We start from the raw sequence: 22,773 nt of genomic DNA, 5'->3' as shown, positions 1-22,773 counted from the left end.
ATGTCAGAAAACTGACAGCTATTTTCCGAGAAGCTTGACTGAAGAGTATGTGTAAATGAAAATGTTCTGATGTATCTTGGCATTCATCATTTCATCATGTGCATCTGATATATTTGAACTTTTAGTTTTTTGTATTGATTTAAACTAAGTGTTACTTTTCTATTACTAAAACAGAAAATGTTGGATAATACATTTTGTATGTGCACATACTATGATAAATAATACCATAAAAATCATTTTTCAATATAAACCCGAAACTTGAAATCCCACCAAGGTAATATCCTCCCATTTTGCCTAATTAATTTGTTTTCTTTTCTTGTAACTATTTCTTTGACATCTTATAAAGCACTTGGAGTTATATTCTGTGTATGAAAATGTGCTATAGAAATAAATATTGTTGGCACATTATTACTTAATGTAGAAACGTACAAAAATAAATTTTAAGAATCTTGTTTGAAATGGTAACCAAAATCCTCAACTCTGCTTACTATGTCAAAAACATTCTACTCCAGTATTTGTTTCTTGGCAAGTCATATTAAAAGTAACCTAGCAAGGCCTAATAAAAATGACTAAACATAAGCAGCATTTAAGGGTGCAGAAAGCTTAACTAGAAAATGTTTAGACAGTATCACCCAATTTTCTGCAAAGGCAACTGTTCTTACCCTTCTTTGGAACAAAACTGGTAAAACTTTTTACATGTGGCTTGAAGCAGTCTTAGTCCCCCAAAGTATCTAATAAAAACAGAAAAAATGACTGTGAAATACTGGAATACGGCACAAAATCAAATTCAACAAAGTGGGAAGGGGGCACTTATAAGAAGATAAACAATAATATCAACAAAAGCATTCCCATCTCTAAGCCACCTTAATAAAATGGCAAGTGTCTGTGTGCCCTTCCAGATGCTATGTATCTATCATTCCAACTGATGAGGATTGACCACAAACATTAACACTGCTTTTATGAATCCCATAACAAATGGCATAGAACAGAGACATGTGCATTGCATTTGTCATTCTGACAGATGGCATATCACAAACATTTGTAATAATGCATTTTATAAATTACAAATATTTGATGTGCCATCTATTGAAATGACAAATGCAACTGATCTTATTACTATAGGCATTAAAAAATACATTCCAATATATGGTATGCTTCAAATATTAACACTGAAGTCTACATTTACTACTTCAATGTCAACCCATCTTAGAATGGTAGCACAGCTAGTCCATTAGAATGGCATAATCCAGCACATATGTACAACTTATCTAGAAGAGCTTTGACAGATAGGTTTATACTGCTGATGAGGAGTGAACCATTATTATTGGCCTATAATGCTCAATGTAAACTGCTTAAAAAAAATAAATAAAAAAACAAATTCCATCTTCATTAATGTCTGTGTATACATGTGCTGCCATTTATTACAGCATTTTATAAACAACCTTTTCAAATGTGTAATAAAATCCTCTCTTCCCGTCTCAGAATTATAGAGATTTTTTAACCACTGATGAATGAAATCAAAATATAAATGACTAGACATTAAGCCCGTTACAATAACGGGTGCTAGAACAGTAGTGCATAAACATTAGTAGGAACAGTCTATATTAAATGGCAAGGGATCTTGTATGTGGCTGTAATATGCATCACTGTATTGTGTACCTGTAATTTTCTCTCACAATTATACTCTCTGGTTGTAACTCAATTTGGTCGTGAACCAAAGGGGAGGGGGTGTGTGGGGGGGTTAGTTGGGGGTTGGGTGGTGTGCCTCTCTCACGCTTTTTTTTGGGGGGCGTGCCCCTCTCTCTCTCTCGTGGGGTGTGTGTGTGTGTGTGTGTGTGTGTGTGTGCACGCGTGTGCATGTGTGTCTCTCTCGCTCATGCGTCTGCGTGCGTCTCTCTCTTCTGAAAAGAGAGCAACTGCACACTTGCAGCCCCACGCATGCACACTTCACCTGATGACACACACACACACACAGGAGTTTTATTACAGAGGATTATGAACTTGTCACTTTAAACATAAAAAGGTACCAAAGCATACATGCATTCAGCTTATGATGGGCTCAAATAACATCAAACAGACAGAAGATCTTAGTTTCCTAGTTAGAAATTTTATGCAAATACCCTATGAAGTTAAAGGTCTGAGTTGGACAACTCACAGAAAAAATTAAGTCACCTTAATTCTCCAAGTTGTGGCGCCATACTGACCTTTCACCTTAGTCAACTTCTATAAAATATTCAATCAGAAATCGCATTTTTGTGGTCAAATTGCATTTGGAGTGACATGGCAAATATTTTAGTTTGTTCTTTACTATCTCAGAAAAATGGTCCTCTAAATCAAAAGATCATCATGTTTCTACCAACAATCTGACTTGCAACTCCTGTGAACAAACTGAAGACGAAAGGTGATATATCACAACTGGGAACTCTGACTAAAGTTCAATAGCACATGAACGCGCCATTAGAGAATTAAAATAAACTCTGGGTGACAAAACCAATTTAGCTTTCACACAGCTTTATCCATCAGGGTTATGCTAGAACACATAAATACAATAATAATAAACTATTGCCTATGTTATGATTTTGGCGTTTTTTTTTTTTTACATCAAAGTTATAAAATATCTAGTGTGAACAAAAACACAACATCTCCATGCCCTACAGCAGTAACTCTTAAAGAGAAATCCATACTTTACCATATTACTTAAAAACTGCTGAAGTCTTAATACCACTAGTATAACTATGAATCCTGTATTGGTGTTACATACATTATAATTGTGAAATTACTCTCCAATTAAAAGTGTTAGTCTAAAGTGTGGAAATAACAGTGAAATCATTAGCATTCAGCCCCTAAAATACAATTTAATAAGTTGGACACTGTAACAACATACCCTTCCTTCCTGCTGATATAATAAAGATCCTGCAGGCTTCCAAATCTAGTGGGATCATTTAAAGGGTGAGGCAGTAACTCCTGTTTTTTAAAAAAAAACACACAAATATGTTAGGAAACTTGAATAAAAAACAGGGGTGCAATTATTTGATGTAGCATTGTTTTTGTTTATTTCTGAAAATACGACAACTGTTGTCACATTTAATCTGCAAGTCTGATGTCAATTTTGCATATAGTTGATGTTTAAACATCAAAGCTTTTTCCTGCTCCAAATGTATTGTGCCAGATGCAAGTATTTTAGAACTAGCTACAGAAAGAATTTAGAAAAATGAGTATTGATATTTGGCAGCATGGTAGCCCAGCAGTATGCACTATTAATTGTTGCTTTTACAAGATAGTTAAAAACATTTAACCTCAATATATTTAGGAAAACAGTTGAATTAAAGCATGAACCTAACAAATTAATTTACCTTCTTTGAAGAATTAGTCCAAAACCAGTTTTTCCAAGGTTGCTAACAATACGGTTACATAGCAAATCGTTAACATAGCAACCGATCAACTACTTGTTTAAGTTGGAAAAACTACTGAAGCGAAGAATTGCCTCCCAAAAGAAAAAGCTCACCACGGAAAGAGTTAAGATATTTTAAATCTTACAAGAGTCTGGCTTTCAGTGAGAGTGACTTCTGCCCAAAAGTTAGCGATGGTCATGGCAATGGTTTTACCATGAAACCCATCAGAAGGATTTCCCACGATTCCAATCCTTAAAAATAAAAGAATATATAAATAAAATAAAAAGAGAAGAGGCATTACAAAAAAGAGCTGTAGTGTTCCCATTCTTTATACTGTACTTCTGCTTTTGGGGACTGAAGTTGATGCTGATTAAACTAAATATACAGTATCATTACAGTATAGCAAATGATCTGGTTAAGGCAATGGTTCATAAGGGAAACATTGACCCTACCAAAATTTTACATGAACTGTGAAAACAGATTTAGTTTTATGGTGGCTACTATATTTACAGCATAGCTATAAAACAGAAAATTTTCCTTTTTCTGCTTATGGTCATGAGAAGCAGAAGAAACAATGCTAAAATCCCATTTAATTTCCAAGGACTACTACTGTATACTGGCAGCACCAACAGTAAAGAGACAAGTTATAAAAATTAATCCATTCAAATACAAAAAGCTTATTTTGGGTACCTCAGGAGGCAACCTATCACATACTCAAAAGATAAGGAATAATTATTTTCCATAGAATGCTGCACAGTATGCACTATCACAATGAAGTCAGTTGTAGAACAATCTATCAGTTTTTACAATAACAGTAAACATTTTTTTTTAAATGCTTTTGATTTCTCCTAAACAGAATGCTACATGTTTGTCTATTTTAAATAAGGAAACATTACAAGAGGTACAGGAGTTTGCTTACCTTGCATATGACCGGTGAGTGATTGATTTACCATAAGTCTCATGATATTTAGTAGCATAATGAGCCAGCCATTTGGTGTAGTCCGACAACCCCTGTAACACAAAAGATATCAAGTAATCAACAAATAAATAATTAAAATCACGTAATGTGGTTACCAAATTATTTGTTCTCAAACTTGCAGGGAAAACTCGGGGGTTGGTGGCAGGATTGGCACTCTAGCCACTGTAAGAAATCTCACACTGTTTAGAGTGGTTAAGAGGTGTCAGCTGTTGCAAGGTTGCTCTCAGATCCCAATCTGGGTGGTTTGCCATGTGGTGGGTGCAGAAATGTGCTGTAATCCGCGCATGCTCCCAACCTCTAACCAAATTATGCAGAGCGTCAAAGTGTGTACCACTGTTTTGCTGGTAATAAAGGGGTATCACATTGAAATGATGGTTAGCACTGATACTTAAGGATCAAGGTCTAGCTTGGGCAAGATCTAGTTTAAATTTGCTCCTACTCCCATATTCTCTTCTGCCTCTAGGAACACAACCATCTTCTAATATCTCAAAGGCCAGTATAATAAAATTAATTGTTGACTCACTCCAAACTGCCCTAGCAAAGGATAGCACCTAAAGACAGAGTGGTGGCTATTTTCCTGTCTCATGCCAGATGTTGGTCTAGACTTCCTCTATTGGCATATCCTTCTTCTAAAAGAATGAATTAATGTCCTTGCATAACCAGAATTATATAAAATAAATGCTATAATATATATTACAGATTCATGGTTGTTAGTGACAAAGATTGAGAGGATTGGCTTTCTTGTTTAATTATATGGATAGAACAGCAAGTTTCACATGGCAAGAACAGACAATTTAACATGAAAGAGAAGAGGAGGGTCAGACCTTGTCTTTGTCATCATTCAATCTGTTTGAGGTGGACATGGTGGTAAAACAATTCAGAAGAGCCAGATGGGTTGCACAAAGTTTACTATATTAATACAAATTAATTCACCAGACTGGACTAAAAATTACATAGCACATTGATAAATTATTTTCTTCTTATACAGTATGTTCTGATGTACACTGTAACTTTACATAAATATTTTAATTGTGTCCCTGAACATTTTTTACCTCGTTAGCCTTGTTCTGTTAAAATGTAAAATCTCAATATACTTCATCATATACTTCCAAAGTAAACTGTGGCAACAAACAATACAACCACTCCACTACACAACCTGTTCACTTACATTTTTTCTTTCTTGAACTGTAGCCAAAATTCATTTGACTAAAGCTACAAGAAAAACAAAACTGAAAAGACTTCAAACAAAAAACACACACCACAATCACAGCACCTTGGTTAAGAAATCCTTTGAGAAAGAAGGTTTTTTGCAATGAAGCGGACATGCAGAAAATCATTTACCATTCCACTACAGCACTTGATAGTCCTTATGCAACCCCAACAGATGGAACTGAAGTTGTAAGTCATGGATACTGTGGTACTATAAAATGCTACATTGTTATGTTAGTGTGTAGTTATTTCATGAGTACTGTATTTTAATATTTTCATGAAATAACATTTTACAGAGTATGTCACAAAGACAAAGCAATGTATAGTATTTAGAAACTAAAATGCAAATTATAAAGAGAATAGAGACACTTGATGGAAACAGCTGTGGAAGATCAGGACAGCAGCAGCTCAGTTGAGGAATAAACAATGATCCTTTTAAAGGACCCCTAACTCAATATTGTCTGAAGTGTCTATACATTCCTCATTTCTCACTCCTAAGTTGTTGAAATATGAACCCATTTTTCTCCTATGGTACATCTATATCTGACAAAGTTTCTTATAAGGAACTAAAGTCCTAGGACTTAATGACTCAGTTAATTAATTAGATTAAGATTAATTAGATTATTGAACCCGAAAGGCAAATCTGGTGAAATAAAGTAAATTAATTGTTCCCCACTTAAAACCATGCCAATATAATGCAAGGCCTACTTACAAACACATTAAAATCCAAGAGATTCTTCTTACATAAGATCAATCACATTAAATAAAGAAATAATTCAAACTCTCCTTGCCTACTTCCCAAAACAGTTTCTATACCTCCGTTTAATAATGATCACCATACTTCAAACTGAAACCTATGATTTGCAGAGAAAATGTTAAAATTTGCCTAGCACTTCATTAGTAAATCTGTGTTTCAAGATACCTCCGAGTAGCTCTTCCATCCATCTTTCAGCTTCCTCCCTTCCCAAATATATATTATTTCCCTTCTGTTCCAATTCATTTTCTTATAATATTCAGTGGGAAACATTTCAGTCTGCAGATAGGTTCAAGGAAATGCTCCATATACATTCTCCAGGCACCCTTATTTGTTCCAGTATCATCTTAAGGCACTTGCCACAGTGTGCAAATGCTGGCATAAAAGTGTACCTTATTTCCCTGTCCCTAGAAATGCAAGCCTCCCTTAAGCTAAACTTCCTCTTGCACTAAAGTAACTTTACCAATATTTTCTGAACTAAGCACAATGCTCTACTTTCTAATGAACTCACCCACTCCAACATGAAACTGTGCAACCACTTCGACAGAAAAATTGATTTGGGGTTAAATTTCCATTAATACCACCAGATGTTAACTAAAAATTTCTATTTTCAGTAGAATTATGTCAGCATTGGTAACATTCATTGTAATAAAAGGAATTCTTACCACTTGCCCAATTAACTGAAAGCCTGTTGGCAGCTTCATTCCATTTACTGAAACATTAACTTCATTTATTAACCATTGCTACAAAAAAAAGAAAAGTATATTATGCCACATTTGTAAATTATAATTTCTAATAATTTTAGTCTTAAAATATGCCTAGTACCCGCAGACTCATGGCATAATGGTAGGTCCTCGGTTTGTCCACTATTAAGAATATATAGCCTACAGACATAATAGTAGGTAAGGTTTCATAATTTTGTAAAAAGATTTTGGTAGGCAAATTTCCTGACATGCACAAGCGGTGTGTGATCTGGGAGACTAAGGAAGGAATCAATTCCTATGTCTTAATAGCTTCCAAAACACACTTTTCTTAAATTATTACAAAAAAGTTTTACAGTTACTAACATTAACAAGAATCATCAATATATATTTACTACTGCGAAGGAATTAAAACCAGAGTCATTAATGTAAAATAAATCTGCATACCAGGTACTTGCCCAGAACTCTGTCATTAGCATTCTCCTTCAGATGAAGAAATTCACCAATGGTGGGCAATGTGTCTTTTCGTAAGCAGTAAAAAACCACACTAGCCAGCCTTGAGTTGGTGGTTCCTGCAACAGGTTTTTCATAAAATTTTATAATCCTGCAAATCACAAGAGGCAATTATAGTATTAACAATGTGCAGGACACCTCAGCTGGTAAGACATCCATTGTGCTAGTGTGAGAATAAAACATCTTTCAGAACAGTGGTGTAATCAAGTTTCATGAGCTATAAAAAAAAAAAGACCTTGAACAATACTAAATTTGTCCAGTATAACTCTTTCAGGAAACAACAATATAAAAAAAAGTGTGTGGGGAGACCAATATTTTAATACGATGTATTTTCTTTAGTCAAAGGATGACCGCCAGAAGCTCAAAATGGAAACCATCGATACTTTATTTATATGTTCAAGTACCAGTGTCACAGTCACTTGTCATGTAGCAACATTCTATACCACTTACTGCTACACTGCCTGAAAAAGTCTATTTACCTATCTTTCTAACCCACTTATCCTGTTCTGAGTCACAGAGAGTCAGTATCTATCACAGTAACATTGCCAGGACAAGATATGTTTATGCACATACATGCGTATATACACATACTTACTCCAGATTTATGTAGGGTGAAATAGACATTTTCAATTATTAAAAAATAGAAAAATCTCTTTGGTATAAATTAAATGGGTCGTCAGGCCCCAGTATTGAAAGCTGTATGTCAATGGTAATGCTGGTCTAGGGTTGAATGGTAAGTGTACAATGAAGCAATTATCATTCTAATCTTGGACCTGTACTCTTCTTTATCTCTTCATTTTTTTCCTGTGGGGTCTGCAGTGTGTTGTGTGCCCCTCTCATTCACTCAGGCTACCTCCAGCCATTTGTTATACTGTATCATATCTCTATACAGGGCTATGTTGGGTTTAGGTGAAGGTTCATATTTTTGCTTATTTAAGGTATTTCTAAAATTGATTGTATTTTCCTTGATCAAACTATGCTTTTGCTTTTTAAGTAAAAAAAAAAAAAAGTCTAATCACAAAACAATTATACATTTTAAACTTGCCGATTTAAAAAATAAATAAATAAAAAAAAATAAAAAACTTGTTTAATTACAAATATAAAAAATTGATACATACATAAACTTTGACAATATCACTATTGTAGGACTATTTTTGTGATCAGATTTTTGTTAAGAATAAAAAAAAATATCCAAAGAGGAAGTATTTAAACATCCATTATAGGGCATCATGTGGGGGAGGTTTATTTTAAACTACCACAGCCCCAAAGACAGTCCCATATAAAAAAAAATAACTGTTCCACAACAGAATAATAGTTTTCTTATTGTGTCAAAGGTAAGAGGGTGGTCATCAACACCCATGCATGCACCCCAACCTAGGAGAGAAGGAAGGGGAAAAAAACTAAAGGAAGAAAAGGCCAGGAGAAACCAGAAGAAATAAACACCTTGGGACAGAAATAAATTAATAATGTAGAGGTTTGTCACTGCTATTAAGAAGTCCAACTATAAGAAGAAACACTGGTCTGGTGTGCCCTTAATTCCTGCACCAGAGAGCTCATAAAGCCTTACGCTGTAAAGAGAAGATTTCCAGTTTGTAAATATGTGGAGATTAGTAGAAATGTATTGGAAGACTTATGCATTTCTTTCAGCAAGTGTCCCCAAGTACAGAGTTGTTGCTGTATGAAGCAGTGAAATGATCAAGAAAAAAAGTTAAAAAACCATGCATAGATTTAGAAATAGCCAAATTTGATTAAATATGTAGCCAAGAAGATTGAGGCAAGTGTGGGTCCAGGAGGGCAAGCTAGTACCAAAGTTATCTGTAGGAAAAAAGCCCAGTGGTACAGTTCCAAATATGACCACACCAACACATCTTCAGAGATTCGAATAGAGAGGAATTCGGCCAATGCGTACCCAGGGAAGATAAAAGTAGATTACTCATGAAGATAAAAATGTGGAACAACATTCATTTTTGCAATTACCAGACTAAAAATGAAGGTTAATGGGTGAGATGACCAAAAGTTTAAGGAATCTTGCATTTATTTTAAAATTCAGTTTTAATTGCAATAATAAACTGAAACACAGGGAAGATATCAATACTAGTGGTTAATAATAATAATAGCATTTAATTGATTTAGCGTTAAAGGATCGAAGAAGTGCATGAGCATTGTTTATATGACTCCTTTAAGGGTATTAAAGCTGCCTTAGCCCAATTAATTTTATATCCACAGACCCTCGGGAAAGTTAAATATTCTCCGAATTTAAAGGTAATCAGTTGGCATTTCCAAGGAAGTATAGAAAAATCACCACCATCATAGACAGCTATTTTACATAGAGATCCATGACTATCAATTGGAGTAAACCTCTAAGGCAATAGATAAAGGGTCCAGTGCAACTTTAAAAAGTAACTGAGGAAAAAAGGGCACTCCTGTCTGGCACCTCTGTTAATTTGGAAAGAGTTAGCTGTTGCACCTTTTATAGTCATTAAATTCTCATTTTAATGTTTTTTTCTCAAGCATCATGGATTTCCATAGAAGTAGATCAAGTAGAAAGAGTGTAAATGCTACAACAGCCACAAGATGTCACTGGTTTCTTTTGCCAAAACTATGACCACACTAACATTTTTGTTATTTCCTATTAAGTCACCATTTGGCCTTTAGTATTATTGAGAGGATCATCCAAAAAAAAAAATTGTCACCAATTGAAAATTTAAAATATATAAAGAAAAAAATCAAAAATGTCCAGAAGACATCTGCAATTTCAAATGACACAAGGAAGCTGTATTTTCATTGAGTCTAGAATTACCAAAATGAGAATGGACAGTTTACGGTGCATTGACAGTATTAGTGCAGCCTACAAAAGGAAGAGCAATAATTGGTTCAAAAAGCCATTGGGTCAAATTGTTTAGCTTTACACAGTAATACGCACGTTTAAAATACATTTTTTAATTTACTTAAAACCGTGTCAAGCTCTTCAATCAGCATTTGAGTGTATTATGCACTGGTATGTACATATGCTCCATGTATACTGCCATTAAAAACACAATGGTTACATTTGCCAAAATGTTGAAGGCCACATAGCCTAAAGCTCTTGAAAACCACATTAAAATTCAGAAATATCCACTACACTAAAAGTCAGAGGAAACAACCTCAAAATCTGTTTCTTTTTTTCTGAAACATAGGGGAGAACACTCTCAATGAAGGCTTAGGGGTGGTATTATACTCTAAACCATAAATTTAATGAATAAAGCATAGCAAAGGTCATAATTTCAGGAAATCAAACAGTTGAATATTAATGTTTGCTCTTAAATTTCAGCTACAAGTTGAAAATCAAAAGAGATCATTTTCACAAATATAACCAGTAAAGCTTCAGTTGTCTTTTCTGGCCATTATTTTAGCATGTAATCCATAATTAGGATTAGAATAAGAACAAACAAACATATCAGCTGATCTGTCCTGAAAAGTGCAGCAGCAAAATGTCTGCATTCACTACTCGCAGCACTACTACTTGGGCATAGCAAAACACTATGGCTTCATTTAGAAGGAAAAGCCACAGATAAGATAGTGACTTGACCCTTGATCATATCCTTCTCAGCCAGCATGCTGAATTTTAAGCTTTACAGGGAACAATAGGTGCTTCAAAAATACTTGGGAATATAGGTGTTCAGCATCTTGAAAAATTGCAGTGCCCCTATTCAACATATTGCAATTAACATTAAATAAGGATAAGTTCAACTAAAGTCCATGTCATATTAGGCAACTTTTCTAACAGTTTTCAGTCGTAACCTTGTTTTACATAATCTTAGTCAGTCAGAGGCACACTCCCGTATCTGCCAGGTTTCTAATGTAACATATCCAATGACAACTTAAACTGGTTTGATATTCTTTTTAGTCAGATGGGGCAGACTGTGTGTGCAGGAGACCTGACAAGTAATCAATGCTCATCCAGAAGTACAATGACCATGGAGTGGCTGCTGCTTCACCACCTGAGGCCACAGGTCCGCCACACCCTCAACCCTCTGCAGTTCGCATACCAGGAGAAGGTGGGAGCGGAGGATGCCATCATCTATATGTTACAACGACCCCTCTCCTACTTGGACAAAGGCAGTGGTGCTGTAAGAATTATGTTTCTGGATGTCTCTAGCGCCTTCAACACCATACAACCTCTGTTCCTTAGGGACAAACTCACCGAGATGGGAGTAGATTCATACCTGGTGGCATGGATCGTGGATTATCTTACAGACAGACCTCAGTATGTGCTTCTCGGGAACTGCAGGTCTGACATTGTGGTCAGCAACACAGGAGCGCCGCAGGGGACTGTACTTTCTCGGGTCCTGTTCAGCCTATATACAATCGGACTTCCAATACAGCTCAGAGTCCTACCACGTGCAAAAGTTCACTGACGAGACTGCTATCATGGGCTGCATCAGGAGTGGGCAGGAGGAGGAGTATAGGAACTTAATCAAGGACTTTGTTAAATGGTGTGACTCAAACCACTTACACCTGAACACCAGCAAAACCAAGGAACTGCTGGTGGATTTTAGGAGACCCAGGCTCCTCCTGGACCCCGTGATTATCAGAGGTGACTGTGTGCAGACCTATAAATACCTGGGAATGCAGCTGGAAGATAAATTGGATTGGACTGCCAAAAATGATGCTGCTCTGTGCAAGAGAGGACATAACGACTGTACTTCCTTAGAAGGCTGGCGTCCTTCAACATCTGCAATAAGATGCTGCAGATGTTCTATCAGACGGTTGTGGCGAGTGCCCTCTTCTACGCAGTGGTGTGCTGGGGAAGCAACATAAAAAAAAGGACGCCTCACACCTGGACAAACTGGTGAGGAAAGCAGGCTCTATTGTAGGCACGGAGCTGGAGAGTGACATCCGTGAGAGCGACGGGCGCTGAGCAGGCTCCTGTCTATTGTGGAGAATCCACTGCATGCACTTAACAGTATCATCACCAGACAGAGAAGCAGCTTCAGTGACAGACTGCTGTCACTGCCCTGCTCCACTGACAGACTGAGGAGATCGTTCCTCCCCCACCCTATGCGACTCTTTAATTCCACCTGGGTTATGTTCACATTATACAAAGTTATTGTCCGTTTTACCTGCATTTTTAATTACTCTTTAATATTTTTTTTATCAGTATGCTGCTGCTGGAGTATACTAATCCCAAGGGGAAATTCAAAGTATCTATCTATCTATCAATGCAGTACAGTAATAAGGAAACAGGAGGGTTTTTTTTTAAAAAAAAAAAATCACAAATACAAGAGAAACTCGGCTGTCTGATGTCTCATGTTTTATGTACTAAAAACGGGGGGGGTGGGATTAGGGGAAGATTAGAGATTGCTGTTGAACTCGCCACTATTACCCTGCATACAGGTCTAGCTCATTCAAGCAACACAGGGGCTGTGGACTTCACAAACAGAAGAGAAACTAGACTGTCTGATGTCTCATGTTTTACATATCACAACAGAATAAGGGGTAAAATAAAAAGGGCAGAGACTGCTGCTAAAACTTCAGCAGCTGCTAACCCTTCATGCATGTTATTGGTTGTTATAAAATAGGGGGTAATAAATAGATAAATAGGTGCTTGATTGTTAAATGGGCCAAGATTTTCAGTTGTTTAATTTGACATGGTGTAGCAACAAGATCAGCAACTTCAGTTGGCAAATCTAACATACCCCACGACAAAAAGTTATGTAATGTGTCATTGGCTTAAAGTTGATAATTACACCCAGTTTGAATAAAAATTGTCAAATTTTCCACTCATAATGGTACTTTAGAATCATCAATTTTATACCAAAGAGCTACTATTACATTTTAAAAAGATGTCACTTATACTGCTTAGTCTATTAGAAATTAAAATGCCTATCCCTCCTTCCAAAGCAAAATTTATGGGTAGCCAAAAGAGTCATATTACCTGTGAGTGTCAGGACACACTTCCACTATCCCCCGTGATGTTGTTTCCTCATCATTTTCCATCTCGTAGTAAATTGCCAGTTCACCTCCCTGAAGGGCAAACAACACACGTAAAATAAATGTCATCTATAGTCTAATTTAAAAGGTTAAAACTCATACAGACAAACAAACTCAAGCAAATACTGAATTTTAACATTTCTTCCAATCTTTACAGTCTTACAAAATGACACAAGGACCTGCATGGAGAATTGCCAAAGGGGCGTGTCTGCCCTTCTGGGCCTTCATTACAGACAGGGCCTAGCGCAAAACACAGATATATAAATTTATTATTAGGTCTATCTGATGTTTGCATAACTGAGCCCTTTGAAGGACTGTCTAGAATTGATTCCTGCTTTGTAGTCAATACTGCTATGATAGGCTCCATCACCCCAAAACACTGAATTGGATTAAATGGGTTGGAGAATGAAATATTAATCTAGATGGTAAAAAAAGTATAAACAATTAATAGGCTACTTATGAAACCTCTCACTGATTGTGGTATTGTGTCAAATCAAAGAGTAAAACAAGACAAAAATCAATGTGAAGTCATTGTCCAAAGCACTTAAGTTTAGTTCAACAATTAATTGCAGCCAGCCGAATATCTACTTTACAGTTAACCATATGAAAAAGTATGACGTGTGCAACCGCAGGGTATAATGGAAAAAAAGCTAACTGCATGAAGTCAGAAACAGGACAATAAAATGAAATGAAGCATACTTACTCTCATCTTAAAGAAACGAAGGACCTGAGCAATATCAAATTTCTGATCTGCACAAAGCATATCTCCTGCAATCTAAAAGAAAATCATTCTGAGAAACTCCATTTCATCTCCATATTAAATTTAACAATTTTCTAAGAATCTACCTAATAGGAGTTCTATTTCTGAATGCATGTTACTTTGAGCACAAATGAGAAAAAGCTATAGGAGAATGAACTGAAATCCGTCTTAAGTAATCAGTTCTTCCTAATAAAAAAAAGCTTAACTTGTGAGAAATTATGAATGAAGAAAGAGAATTTTATAATCTTTGTTTATATGTATTAAAATTTGATGCATTCCTTCGGAAGACTGCAAAAATGTCCTAAGTGCCATAACCATGCTAGGATTCAGCTGATTAAACTAGTGGGGGCTATATTGTAGACACTGCTATTGTAAACTGGCAAGACTAGCCTCTAGTAAGGCAAAATTTTTGGAATTTAAGCATTTGTAAAATGTTTCTAGTAAGCATCTACAGTTAATAGTTTTCTGGGTGCTCTTACTATGATGTTTCTGGCATGTTATTTCTGGAGGCAGTTTGATTCAAACAGATAAACAGAAAAATGTGCTTATTAAAAATAAAATAAAAAATTAAAATTAAAAAAAAGAGATGGACCAAATCTGCCAGCACATGTACCGTACATGGATAAAAAGCAAGAGCAGATCTCCTAAACATATAAAAGGCTCCGATTCCTAAAAAAAAAATGCACTTCTTACTATATCTTTTTGCTTCAAATATTTGTATGTGATCTGTAAAGAGGCTGGTGCTATGCTCTGTGAATATAAATAAATCAAGATGTATTTTTTTAAGGAATAGATATCATATTTACTACGCAACAGTATGTATAGCTACAGCCATAGTCATTGTCTGGATTGTGCACAACTGTTACCAGAATAGACCAACTACAGAAAATCTTTAGAGCGTAATTCTGGAAAATTGATAAAAATGGCTAATTGTCATTGTGACACTGTCTCACATTTTTGTTGGGTACATTTCCAAATTATAACCAAAAAATGAGTGATAATGTATATTGCAATATTATTCACAGAAAGAAACCAGGAAGATTAAATGAAGCAGGTTTATATCAAACTAGATTATTAACGCAGCATTTCACATTCAAAAAGATTCTACTCAGTTTGACTGCTATGTCACTACATGATAATTTGCACAATAGCTATCAGATTCCTATATTTACTTTTTACAAATCAGACTGTAGCAATCTGATACACACACACTATGCAAAAACACTTTACACAGTTCACAAAAATATTTGTCTGAGATGGTTACTTAATGCCTTCTAGATTAGTATGTCAAAAGAAGAGTATATTTTAGAGTTCCAAAAATTCCTTTTGGAAAAAGTGAAGCAATAGAATATCTGAATGTCAATTTATTTATAAAACACATTTAAAACATAGGAATGCTGTGGCCAAAGTGCTTTACAATAATAGAATAAAAGAAAACATACAAATAACATAAATAGAATGTCCTTAAAAGAAAGAAACTATAACAGTCACAGACTACCTTCCAAGTAAAAATCATGAGGTCTTTGTAGGATGGTATTAATGGTCAATGACATAATGTGCAGTTATGTGCAGTAAAACCAAAGTTACAATCTGAAACAAACAGTTGGGCAGAGTAAAACTAGGTACAGGATAACCATACTAAAAAGGTGAATCTGATGTTGTAATTTAACCTATAAATCCTACACATGTCATTGCATGGCAGAAGTGGCCATTGAAATTATGAAATAAGTTTCCAAATAGCATAAGAAAACAAGCTATCCTAAGTGTGCCTTTTTCAGTTACAATTCACATCAGGGCATTGACACTCAGTATCCTTTGTTGATGGCGGAGGTTAATCCACACCCACCCCCTGCCCTGAAAGATGGCAAGCAACCGAGTAGTGTCCAGTCTCCTTTTAAAATGGCTGAATATGACAACAATGTTTTGCTTTGTACGTTTTTCCTTCTTAAAATGACATGGATATGCTGTTTTGCAATACATGTACGATCTCAAAACGCAGATCAATACTCAATAAAATTTAACATGAAAAATGGGCAATAACTTAATAACAATGTGACACATGATGAAGAATGTGCAAAATAATGTTTATTTGCATTTACATTACACTTTAATGTACTATGAAATTGTAAATTACAGTGCAATCTATTCTCACAGTTCTACAACTGGGTTACACGATTTCCTCAGATTTAAAACATAATCAATGTAAGTTTAAGTTGGTAAACAACAATTTAACCACTAGTCTATACGATGTATTTACTGTGGCATTCAATATGCCAGAATAAATTCTATCACTATTTTTCAAACATTCTTACCACCATAATGTCATCCTGAAGGTGTCGACTCTGAATTGCTAGTTCCAGGTCAGCTACTGCTCCTAGTCTTTTCTCATAAGTGGTTGTGCCATCATTAATGATGTTCTCCACTGGGAAGTTGTTAGCAGTAGCCCAGCGTTCATAGTGCTTGAACCTGTAATGTAAAAATATTTAGTAAATATTTATTAAAAAATTTTAAAAAATTAAAAAAAAAAAAAACACTTTATAAATTTCCTCCTCTCTCTCTCTCTCACTCACTACTTCCATACTTTTCTCAAAAAACAATAACTTCCTTATTCTTTTACATTGTTTGGTATCACTCAATTCACCTTTTCTAACTCTACACCCAACTTCCCATCCTGGACACCTGCTTATTTCAGTTTCTTGCAAAATCACTGATCACAACCTGCTGCAATAATATACTCTTTCTAAAACTCTCTCTTCAACAATGTTTACTCTTTTTTTTTTTTTTTATATAAACAAGACTATAAAATCACCTTTTACACTTAAAGCATATGTTTTTATTGTGAATAGTAAGCATCTGTTCTAATCTTTCCAGAATTCACCTTATATCATGAAATTTTTACCCTGATTTAGTACAAACGTGTCATTAACTCAATCCAGTTACAGTAATACTAGGGTCAAAAAAAAATTAAATAATTTCCGATATCGGTGAGTCTGGAAAAAATTACCTAATAATTTTTAGGTCACTGAGCCTCCATTCAACCAAACAGCCATGTGATAAATTCACCTGCTAAAAGAATTCCAGGATTTGCCATTTGTGACATCACAACTTTCCTTCACTTCACTTGCATTACATTAGGTCACTGTAAATTTTCTGTTCCATCCTTTGTAAATGAAGCAAGATTAGCACTACAGGTAAAATTCTGTTAAAACGAAATTTTCATTATAACAAAGTATTTTTATGGTTCCGACAGTTTCCCCATATGTCACAAGTCTATAGAAATCTTGTTACTATGAAGTAGATTCAGCAGATACTTTCATTACAACGAAGTGCCCAAAAGACCTTGAAATGCTTGAATGAATCAGTCACAGAGCAGTTAGTTCTGTGGTCGCAGCTCAGTTGTGCACAACGATCCCCAAACAGAAACAATGTAAAAAAAAAAAAAAAATTCTCTTTGAACTTTCCTTGTACTGTTTTTTTGCCGTTTTTGTTTTTGGTGGTTTTCAGCGATACCTTTTGCTTATCGCTTGTCAACATTTGAAAAACATCTATTGGAATTTAACTCATTGTCACTCTACTATAGAGACGGCAGACACTGAAAAATTATAACAGTTCATATTAGAAAAAGAAAAAAAAAAAATTACATTTTTGCAGCTCTCAATTGTGGCAAAAAAAAATCTCGGGTTGCAAATGTATGTGAACTGCTGCATATGAAGACATTGAAAAAGCTGTTTTTATGTGGTTAAGTGATGCTCGTTCAAGAAGCATTCCTATTAATGTGGCACTCATTCAAGAAAATGTGAGGTTTCTAAACTCCCTTGGGACCTCCCCCAACTGGACGACATGCCGAAGAGCGTCCCGAAAGGAAGACTGTTTATCTGTTGCCGGAGCAACAGCACGCTCACAGCTCTGCTGCGGCTCTTCACCAAAGCAAACAGAAAAGATTTCAATGGGTGATGCAAGGAACATTGTAAATGCAGGTAACAGTATTACTTGGCCACTAACCTGGTCACAGCCCTGTCGGACTGCTGTGTCCGTTTATAGGAGAGTGGCAGATCTCAGAATTCGCTTCTGTGGCGCCTCACTGCACCACTGTGAGCCTGCTGTTGCCCTGCCCTGGCAGAGGACAAACAATCTTATGCAGATGCGGCAATCGCACTTCGGGACGCACTTCAGTGTTGGGCTGGGGTTTAGGGATCCCAAAAGAGTTCAGAAACCTTACAATAATGAAGAAAACGATGATTCGGCTTCCGATTGATAACTGTGCTGCACACAACACGTTTCCGCATTTAGATAATGTTCGCGTTGAATTTCTCCAACCCAATTGCAAAGCAGTGCTTCAGCCATTGGATTTGGGCATCATTCACATCCTGAAAATGTATTATCACAAGGAGATGCCGAGAAAAATTAATGTCAGCATAACTTGTAGACAGAAGAATATTAAAATTAACACGAAAGAAGCTATTGAAATGATTGCAAATGCCTGGACGCAAGATAAAGAAAGCACTATGGTGACAAATACAGAATGTCATTACAACAAAATATTTTTTAGATCCCTGGCAGTTCATTGTAACAGAATTTTACCTGTATTTGTTTTGTGGTCAGAAAAACTAAAAGAAATGCATTTTGGGTATCTTTTCTACAAATACCATGTAAATCACCAAAATTATGTATAAGCAGATTTGTTTTGCTGTGCAATGAAATGAGATGACAGATTAGCATCACCATTTGTGTAACAAATTTGTCTAAATGGTCCAACTGGAAACTACCATAAAAAAGTGTCTGCATGTGAAATTTTATTTGGAAGTTAATGTTTCCCATATTTTCTACAACTTGTGAAGGCATTATTTGCTAAATAAATAAAGCTTGGGAAAATGGTTAGTCTTTTTAAAGACTGATCTTCTTATCAGAATATGTCACAAATAACCTTTAAATAACATTTTTGTACCTACAGGCTACTCTTCTCGCCAACTAAGATCAGGTTTTATAATTACACCAAACAGAAGACACTAGTTAGAAATTGGATTGATGACAGACTAGTAAATGTAAACACTTCTCACTAATAATGAGAACCAGTGCTTGCTTTACATTTGCCAAACAGCCTCTAGATTTTCCTCACAAGTACTGGAATTATCTTAAATAGACACAGAAGTCAAAAAGTAGACACTTCTGGATGATGTGCTTTATTACACATGATGAAAATCTGAATTCAACAGTAAGACCTTCATTTCATTGGCCAAGCACAGTAGTGTGTTTTGGTTCAAATAACCAGCCATCACTGAGGAAACGGAACTCTGCAGAGGATTCTTCAGGGGAACATGTGCTAAAGACAAAACTTGCAGATGGATCGATCAGTAAGACAGTGATCCAAAAAACACACAAATTGAAGAATGGCCTAATCAAAACCCAGAATTAATCCATACTAAGATGTTGTGGAAGATTGAAAAACCCATCAAATGTTAAAGAGTTAAAATTACAATTAGATGACGATACCAAATGGATACGATAAATATGTGGCATAATCAAGAGTAACACATGAACTGAAAAAACAAGCACTTACTTGTCAGCATTTGTGACCAAATAAACTTCACTGAACAGCTGCCTCCTACAGAAAAGAAACGCATTAGGGTACAGTGCATCATTAGTGTATACGGAATAATTAATGCTACCTGGGAACAGAAAGATAAGCAATACATACGTGTTTACGATTTCCCACCAGAAATCTAAAATCTTCTTTCCCCCTAGACCTGGCAGAAGGGCTTTTGGAATTCCACTTAAGTGTCTGTATAGGCCTGATGTGTCATTCTGAAAAAAGAAGTCATATACAGTAATATATATCTACAAATTACAACATATCAGTTAACTAAAATAATACCATCTGACAGTTTTGAAAAACACTCTCAACTGGCCCCCAAGTCATTTACAACTTCTACCAGCAGCTCAGCAGGTGTGGAGTATGGTTTGTTTTTATACATCTTATTACTTAGTGTTTATTATTAATAAAAGGGAAGCTGTCCAAGACAAACTGAAATGGCCAGGTAGTGAGGCCTAGCATCATTATTTGCATAATAAATGTATGTCCAAATAGTCTCACTGGGACCTAACAGGCAGTGAATTGATTCAGCCTTAACAGATGTGTGGAGCTCTGAGAAAGTCACTTCCACCACTGCATTTTGATTTCCTAGTTTATGTCAGGATTTTGGGACATATTAAAATAAACATTATATAATAAACATTATATATAATAAACATCTGGTCCATTTTAATTCATCCGTTACATTCATCCAGTATCCAACCCAAATATCTTAACTACAGGGTTAAGGGGTCTGCTGGAGCCAATCCCAGCCAACACAAGGGTGCAAGGCAGGAAACAAACCCTGGGCAGGACACCAGCCCACCGCAGTCATCCATTACATTAACTTTCAAATTAGGGCACTGTAAATTCTGCTTACTTTCATTAACACCTTTCACTTTTATATGCAGTATTTTAGATACATTGTTAATATGTGGGGAAATACTTTAACAAGGACACGTGTCATAAATAAACATATCACTGGAGATTTTAAAAAGCCTAAATAGCTCTGCTAATATATAAAATATATTTTTTAAACCAGCTTTAAAAAGGTCACACAAGTTTGATAGGAGCTAACAGGCAAGCGAATATGTAGCTTTCTTTGTGTAATTCGAACTACTCTTTCAGTTTTTAGTATATAAGAGAAAGAAAAATTATTTCTAACTCGTTGCAAGTACTTTCCTAAAACACTGTGTAAAAAAAATATTAGTTATACAAAACAAATAGGGCGGCACGGTGGCACAGTGGTAGTGCTGCTGCATTGCAGTAAGGAGACCTGGGTTCACTTCCCGGGTCCTCCTTGCGTGGGTTTCATCCCACAGCCCACATGCAAGTTAGGTGCATTGCCGATTCTAAATTGTCCCGTGTGTGTGTGTGTGTGTGTGTCCTGTGGTGAGCTGGCGCCCTGGCCGGGGTTTGTTCCTGCCTTGCGCCCTGTATTGGCTGGGACTGGCTCCAGCAGACCTCGTGACCTTGTGTTAGAAAATAGCGGGTTGGACGATGACTGAGAAAACAAATATCACCGTATCAAAAGTAGTGTCAAGTGAAGCATGAAGAACCATGTTTGGTTTAAACTTGCAGAAAGTAATGCATGCAGGAAAAGTTGTTATAAACAATAAGCGTGATCAACAACTGCACTGTTTTAGTAGCACTAATAGCAGTATGATTACATGCAATGTTCTAAAGGAGTCATTTTCCACACAGACCAGTACAAAGTCCATCTCTCAAACTAACTCGCACAAAACCCGTTTTATGACACTTATCAACCTTGCTTGAAGGTCTTCAGTCTATCAAACAAATCAAAGGGTTTCAAATTTGATCCTTGGGTCTTTTAGGCTTCATATTTTTGTTTCGAAGTTTTACAATCAGAGAGTAATTTTACCTCTAACTGGGACTCATTGTTAAATTTCATCTAAAAATTACAATTAACGATATGCTGAGTTGACGCCAATGCAAAGGACACGGCATTGGGAAAAGCTGCAGTCACTTTAGTGTCATACCCTCTAGTGCTCAGTAGTAAATAAATAGTAAATTTTGGCAACCAGAATACCTGATAAACTTAAAATGATGATCCTTACGATAATGAAAATAACTAAAATTCTCACCGTCTAACATGCATCATTTCAATAAAAATTTCAAACCCAATTCTGTAATTTCTGAATTGAATGTACAACACAGAAACTACGAAATAATAACTTGCTTAATTAAGGTAGGGGTCCACTTAAAAAGAAATCGTTTAAAACGAGAGCCTGCATTCACAGTCAAGTACTCCTAAACTGAACTTAAAAACACCGAAACGAATGACCGCAAGATGGAGCAAGCTGCACGCATGACACTCCATCATCGTCCCAAATGTTCTACATGTGTAACAGCTTATTTCTTCTATATTTTTTCTTACAGTTCAGTCGGAGCAAACCTCTCAATATTAACCGTCTCGAATTGACTTTTACATCAGAAATTAAACACGTATAATGAACTGAAAAGCTGCTTTTCCTTGATCTGAAGTAAAGTCCTGTAGTATCTTGACTCCGGTGCTGGAGAAATTAGCCACAGCACCGAATGACTGCTGGACACTGCATGTTCTTAACCAAGGCCAAATGTCGGTGCTGCTTCCAACTAGTAAACGATCACACGCTTTCAACATCCACCCAGCTTTTACCTTTATTTGCTCTTCCAGAAGCGTCCCGTGCCCTGCAACCAGCAAGATGCAAATCATTGTGGGACGTTAGCAGATCCTCAGTTTACACCACCGGACGTGAGTTTTGTTTGGATTTCTGAAGGGGCGGGAATTTATCCAGCCACTGGTTGCAGCTATACGAGAACTGCTAGTGAGCACGCCACGTTCAGGCAGCAACGTGGCCTGTACAAATCTTAAATTTACATATGGCGCCCTGCCCTCCTTCGTGCACTCCTATAAGAGTGT

At 36.1% G+C, this 22,773-nt stretch overlaps 1 protein-coding gene across 2 annotated transcripts in view; it reads right to left on the bottom strand.

Annotated features, from left to right (window-relative positions):
* The window catches only part of LOC120535828 (glucuronokinase with putative uridyl pyrophosphorylase), a 51,141-nt gene extending 28,439 nt beyond the window's left edge, over positions 1–22,702 (bottom strand). The window contains exons 1-12 of one of the 2 annotated variants that reach the window (XM_039763932.1): positions 22,510–22,702; positions 19,977–20,083; positions 19,839–19,883; positions 16,594–16,747; positions 14,225–14,296; positions 13,466–13,554; positions 7,483–7,639; positions 7,000–7,077; positions 4,312–4,403; positions 3,538–3,643; positions 2,885–2,964; positions 663–731 (exon numbers count right to left, since the gene is read on the bottom strand). In XM_039763932.1, the coding sequence (XP_039619866.1) occupies positions 663–731; positions 2,885–2,964; positions 3,538–3,643; positions 4,312–4,403; positions 7,000–7,077; positions 7,483–7,639; positions 13,466–13,554; positions 14,225–14,296; positions 16,594–16,747; positions 19,839–19,883; positions 19,977–20,083; positions 22,510–22,566 (1,106 nt within the window). In that variant the 5' untranslated portion in view covers positions 22,567–22,702. Of the gene's footprint in view, positions 1–662; positions 732–2,884; positions 2,965–3,537; positions 3,644–4,311; positions 4,404–6,999; positions 7,078–7,482; positions 7,640–13,465; positions 13,555–14,224; positions 14,297–16,593; positions 16,748–17,344; positions 17,360–19,838; positions 19,884–19,976; positions 20,084–22,509 lie in introns of those variants that run through there. The other variant, XM_039763933.1, reaches the window with a different exon arrangement.
* Between the last annotated feature and the right edge of the window lie 71 nt (positions 22,703–22,773).

The sequence above is a fragment of the Polypterus senegalus genome, chromosome 9, assembly GCF_016835505.1.
Source record: "Polypterus senegalus isolate Bchr_013 chromosome 9, ASM1683550v1, whole genome shotgun sequence".
Classification (NCBI taxonomy): Eukaryota; Metazoa; Chordata; class Cladistia; order Polypteriformes; family Polypteridae; genus Polypterus; species Polypterus senegalus.
This window is presented reverse-complemented; position numbering and strand designations above follow the sequence as displayed.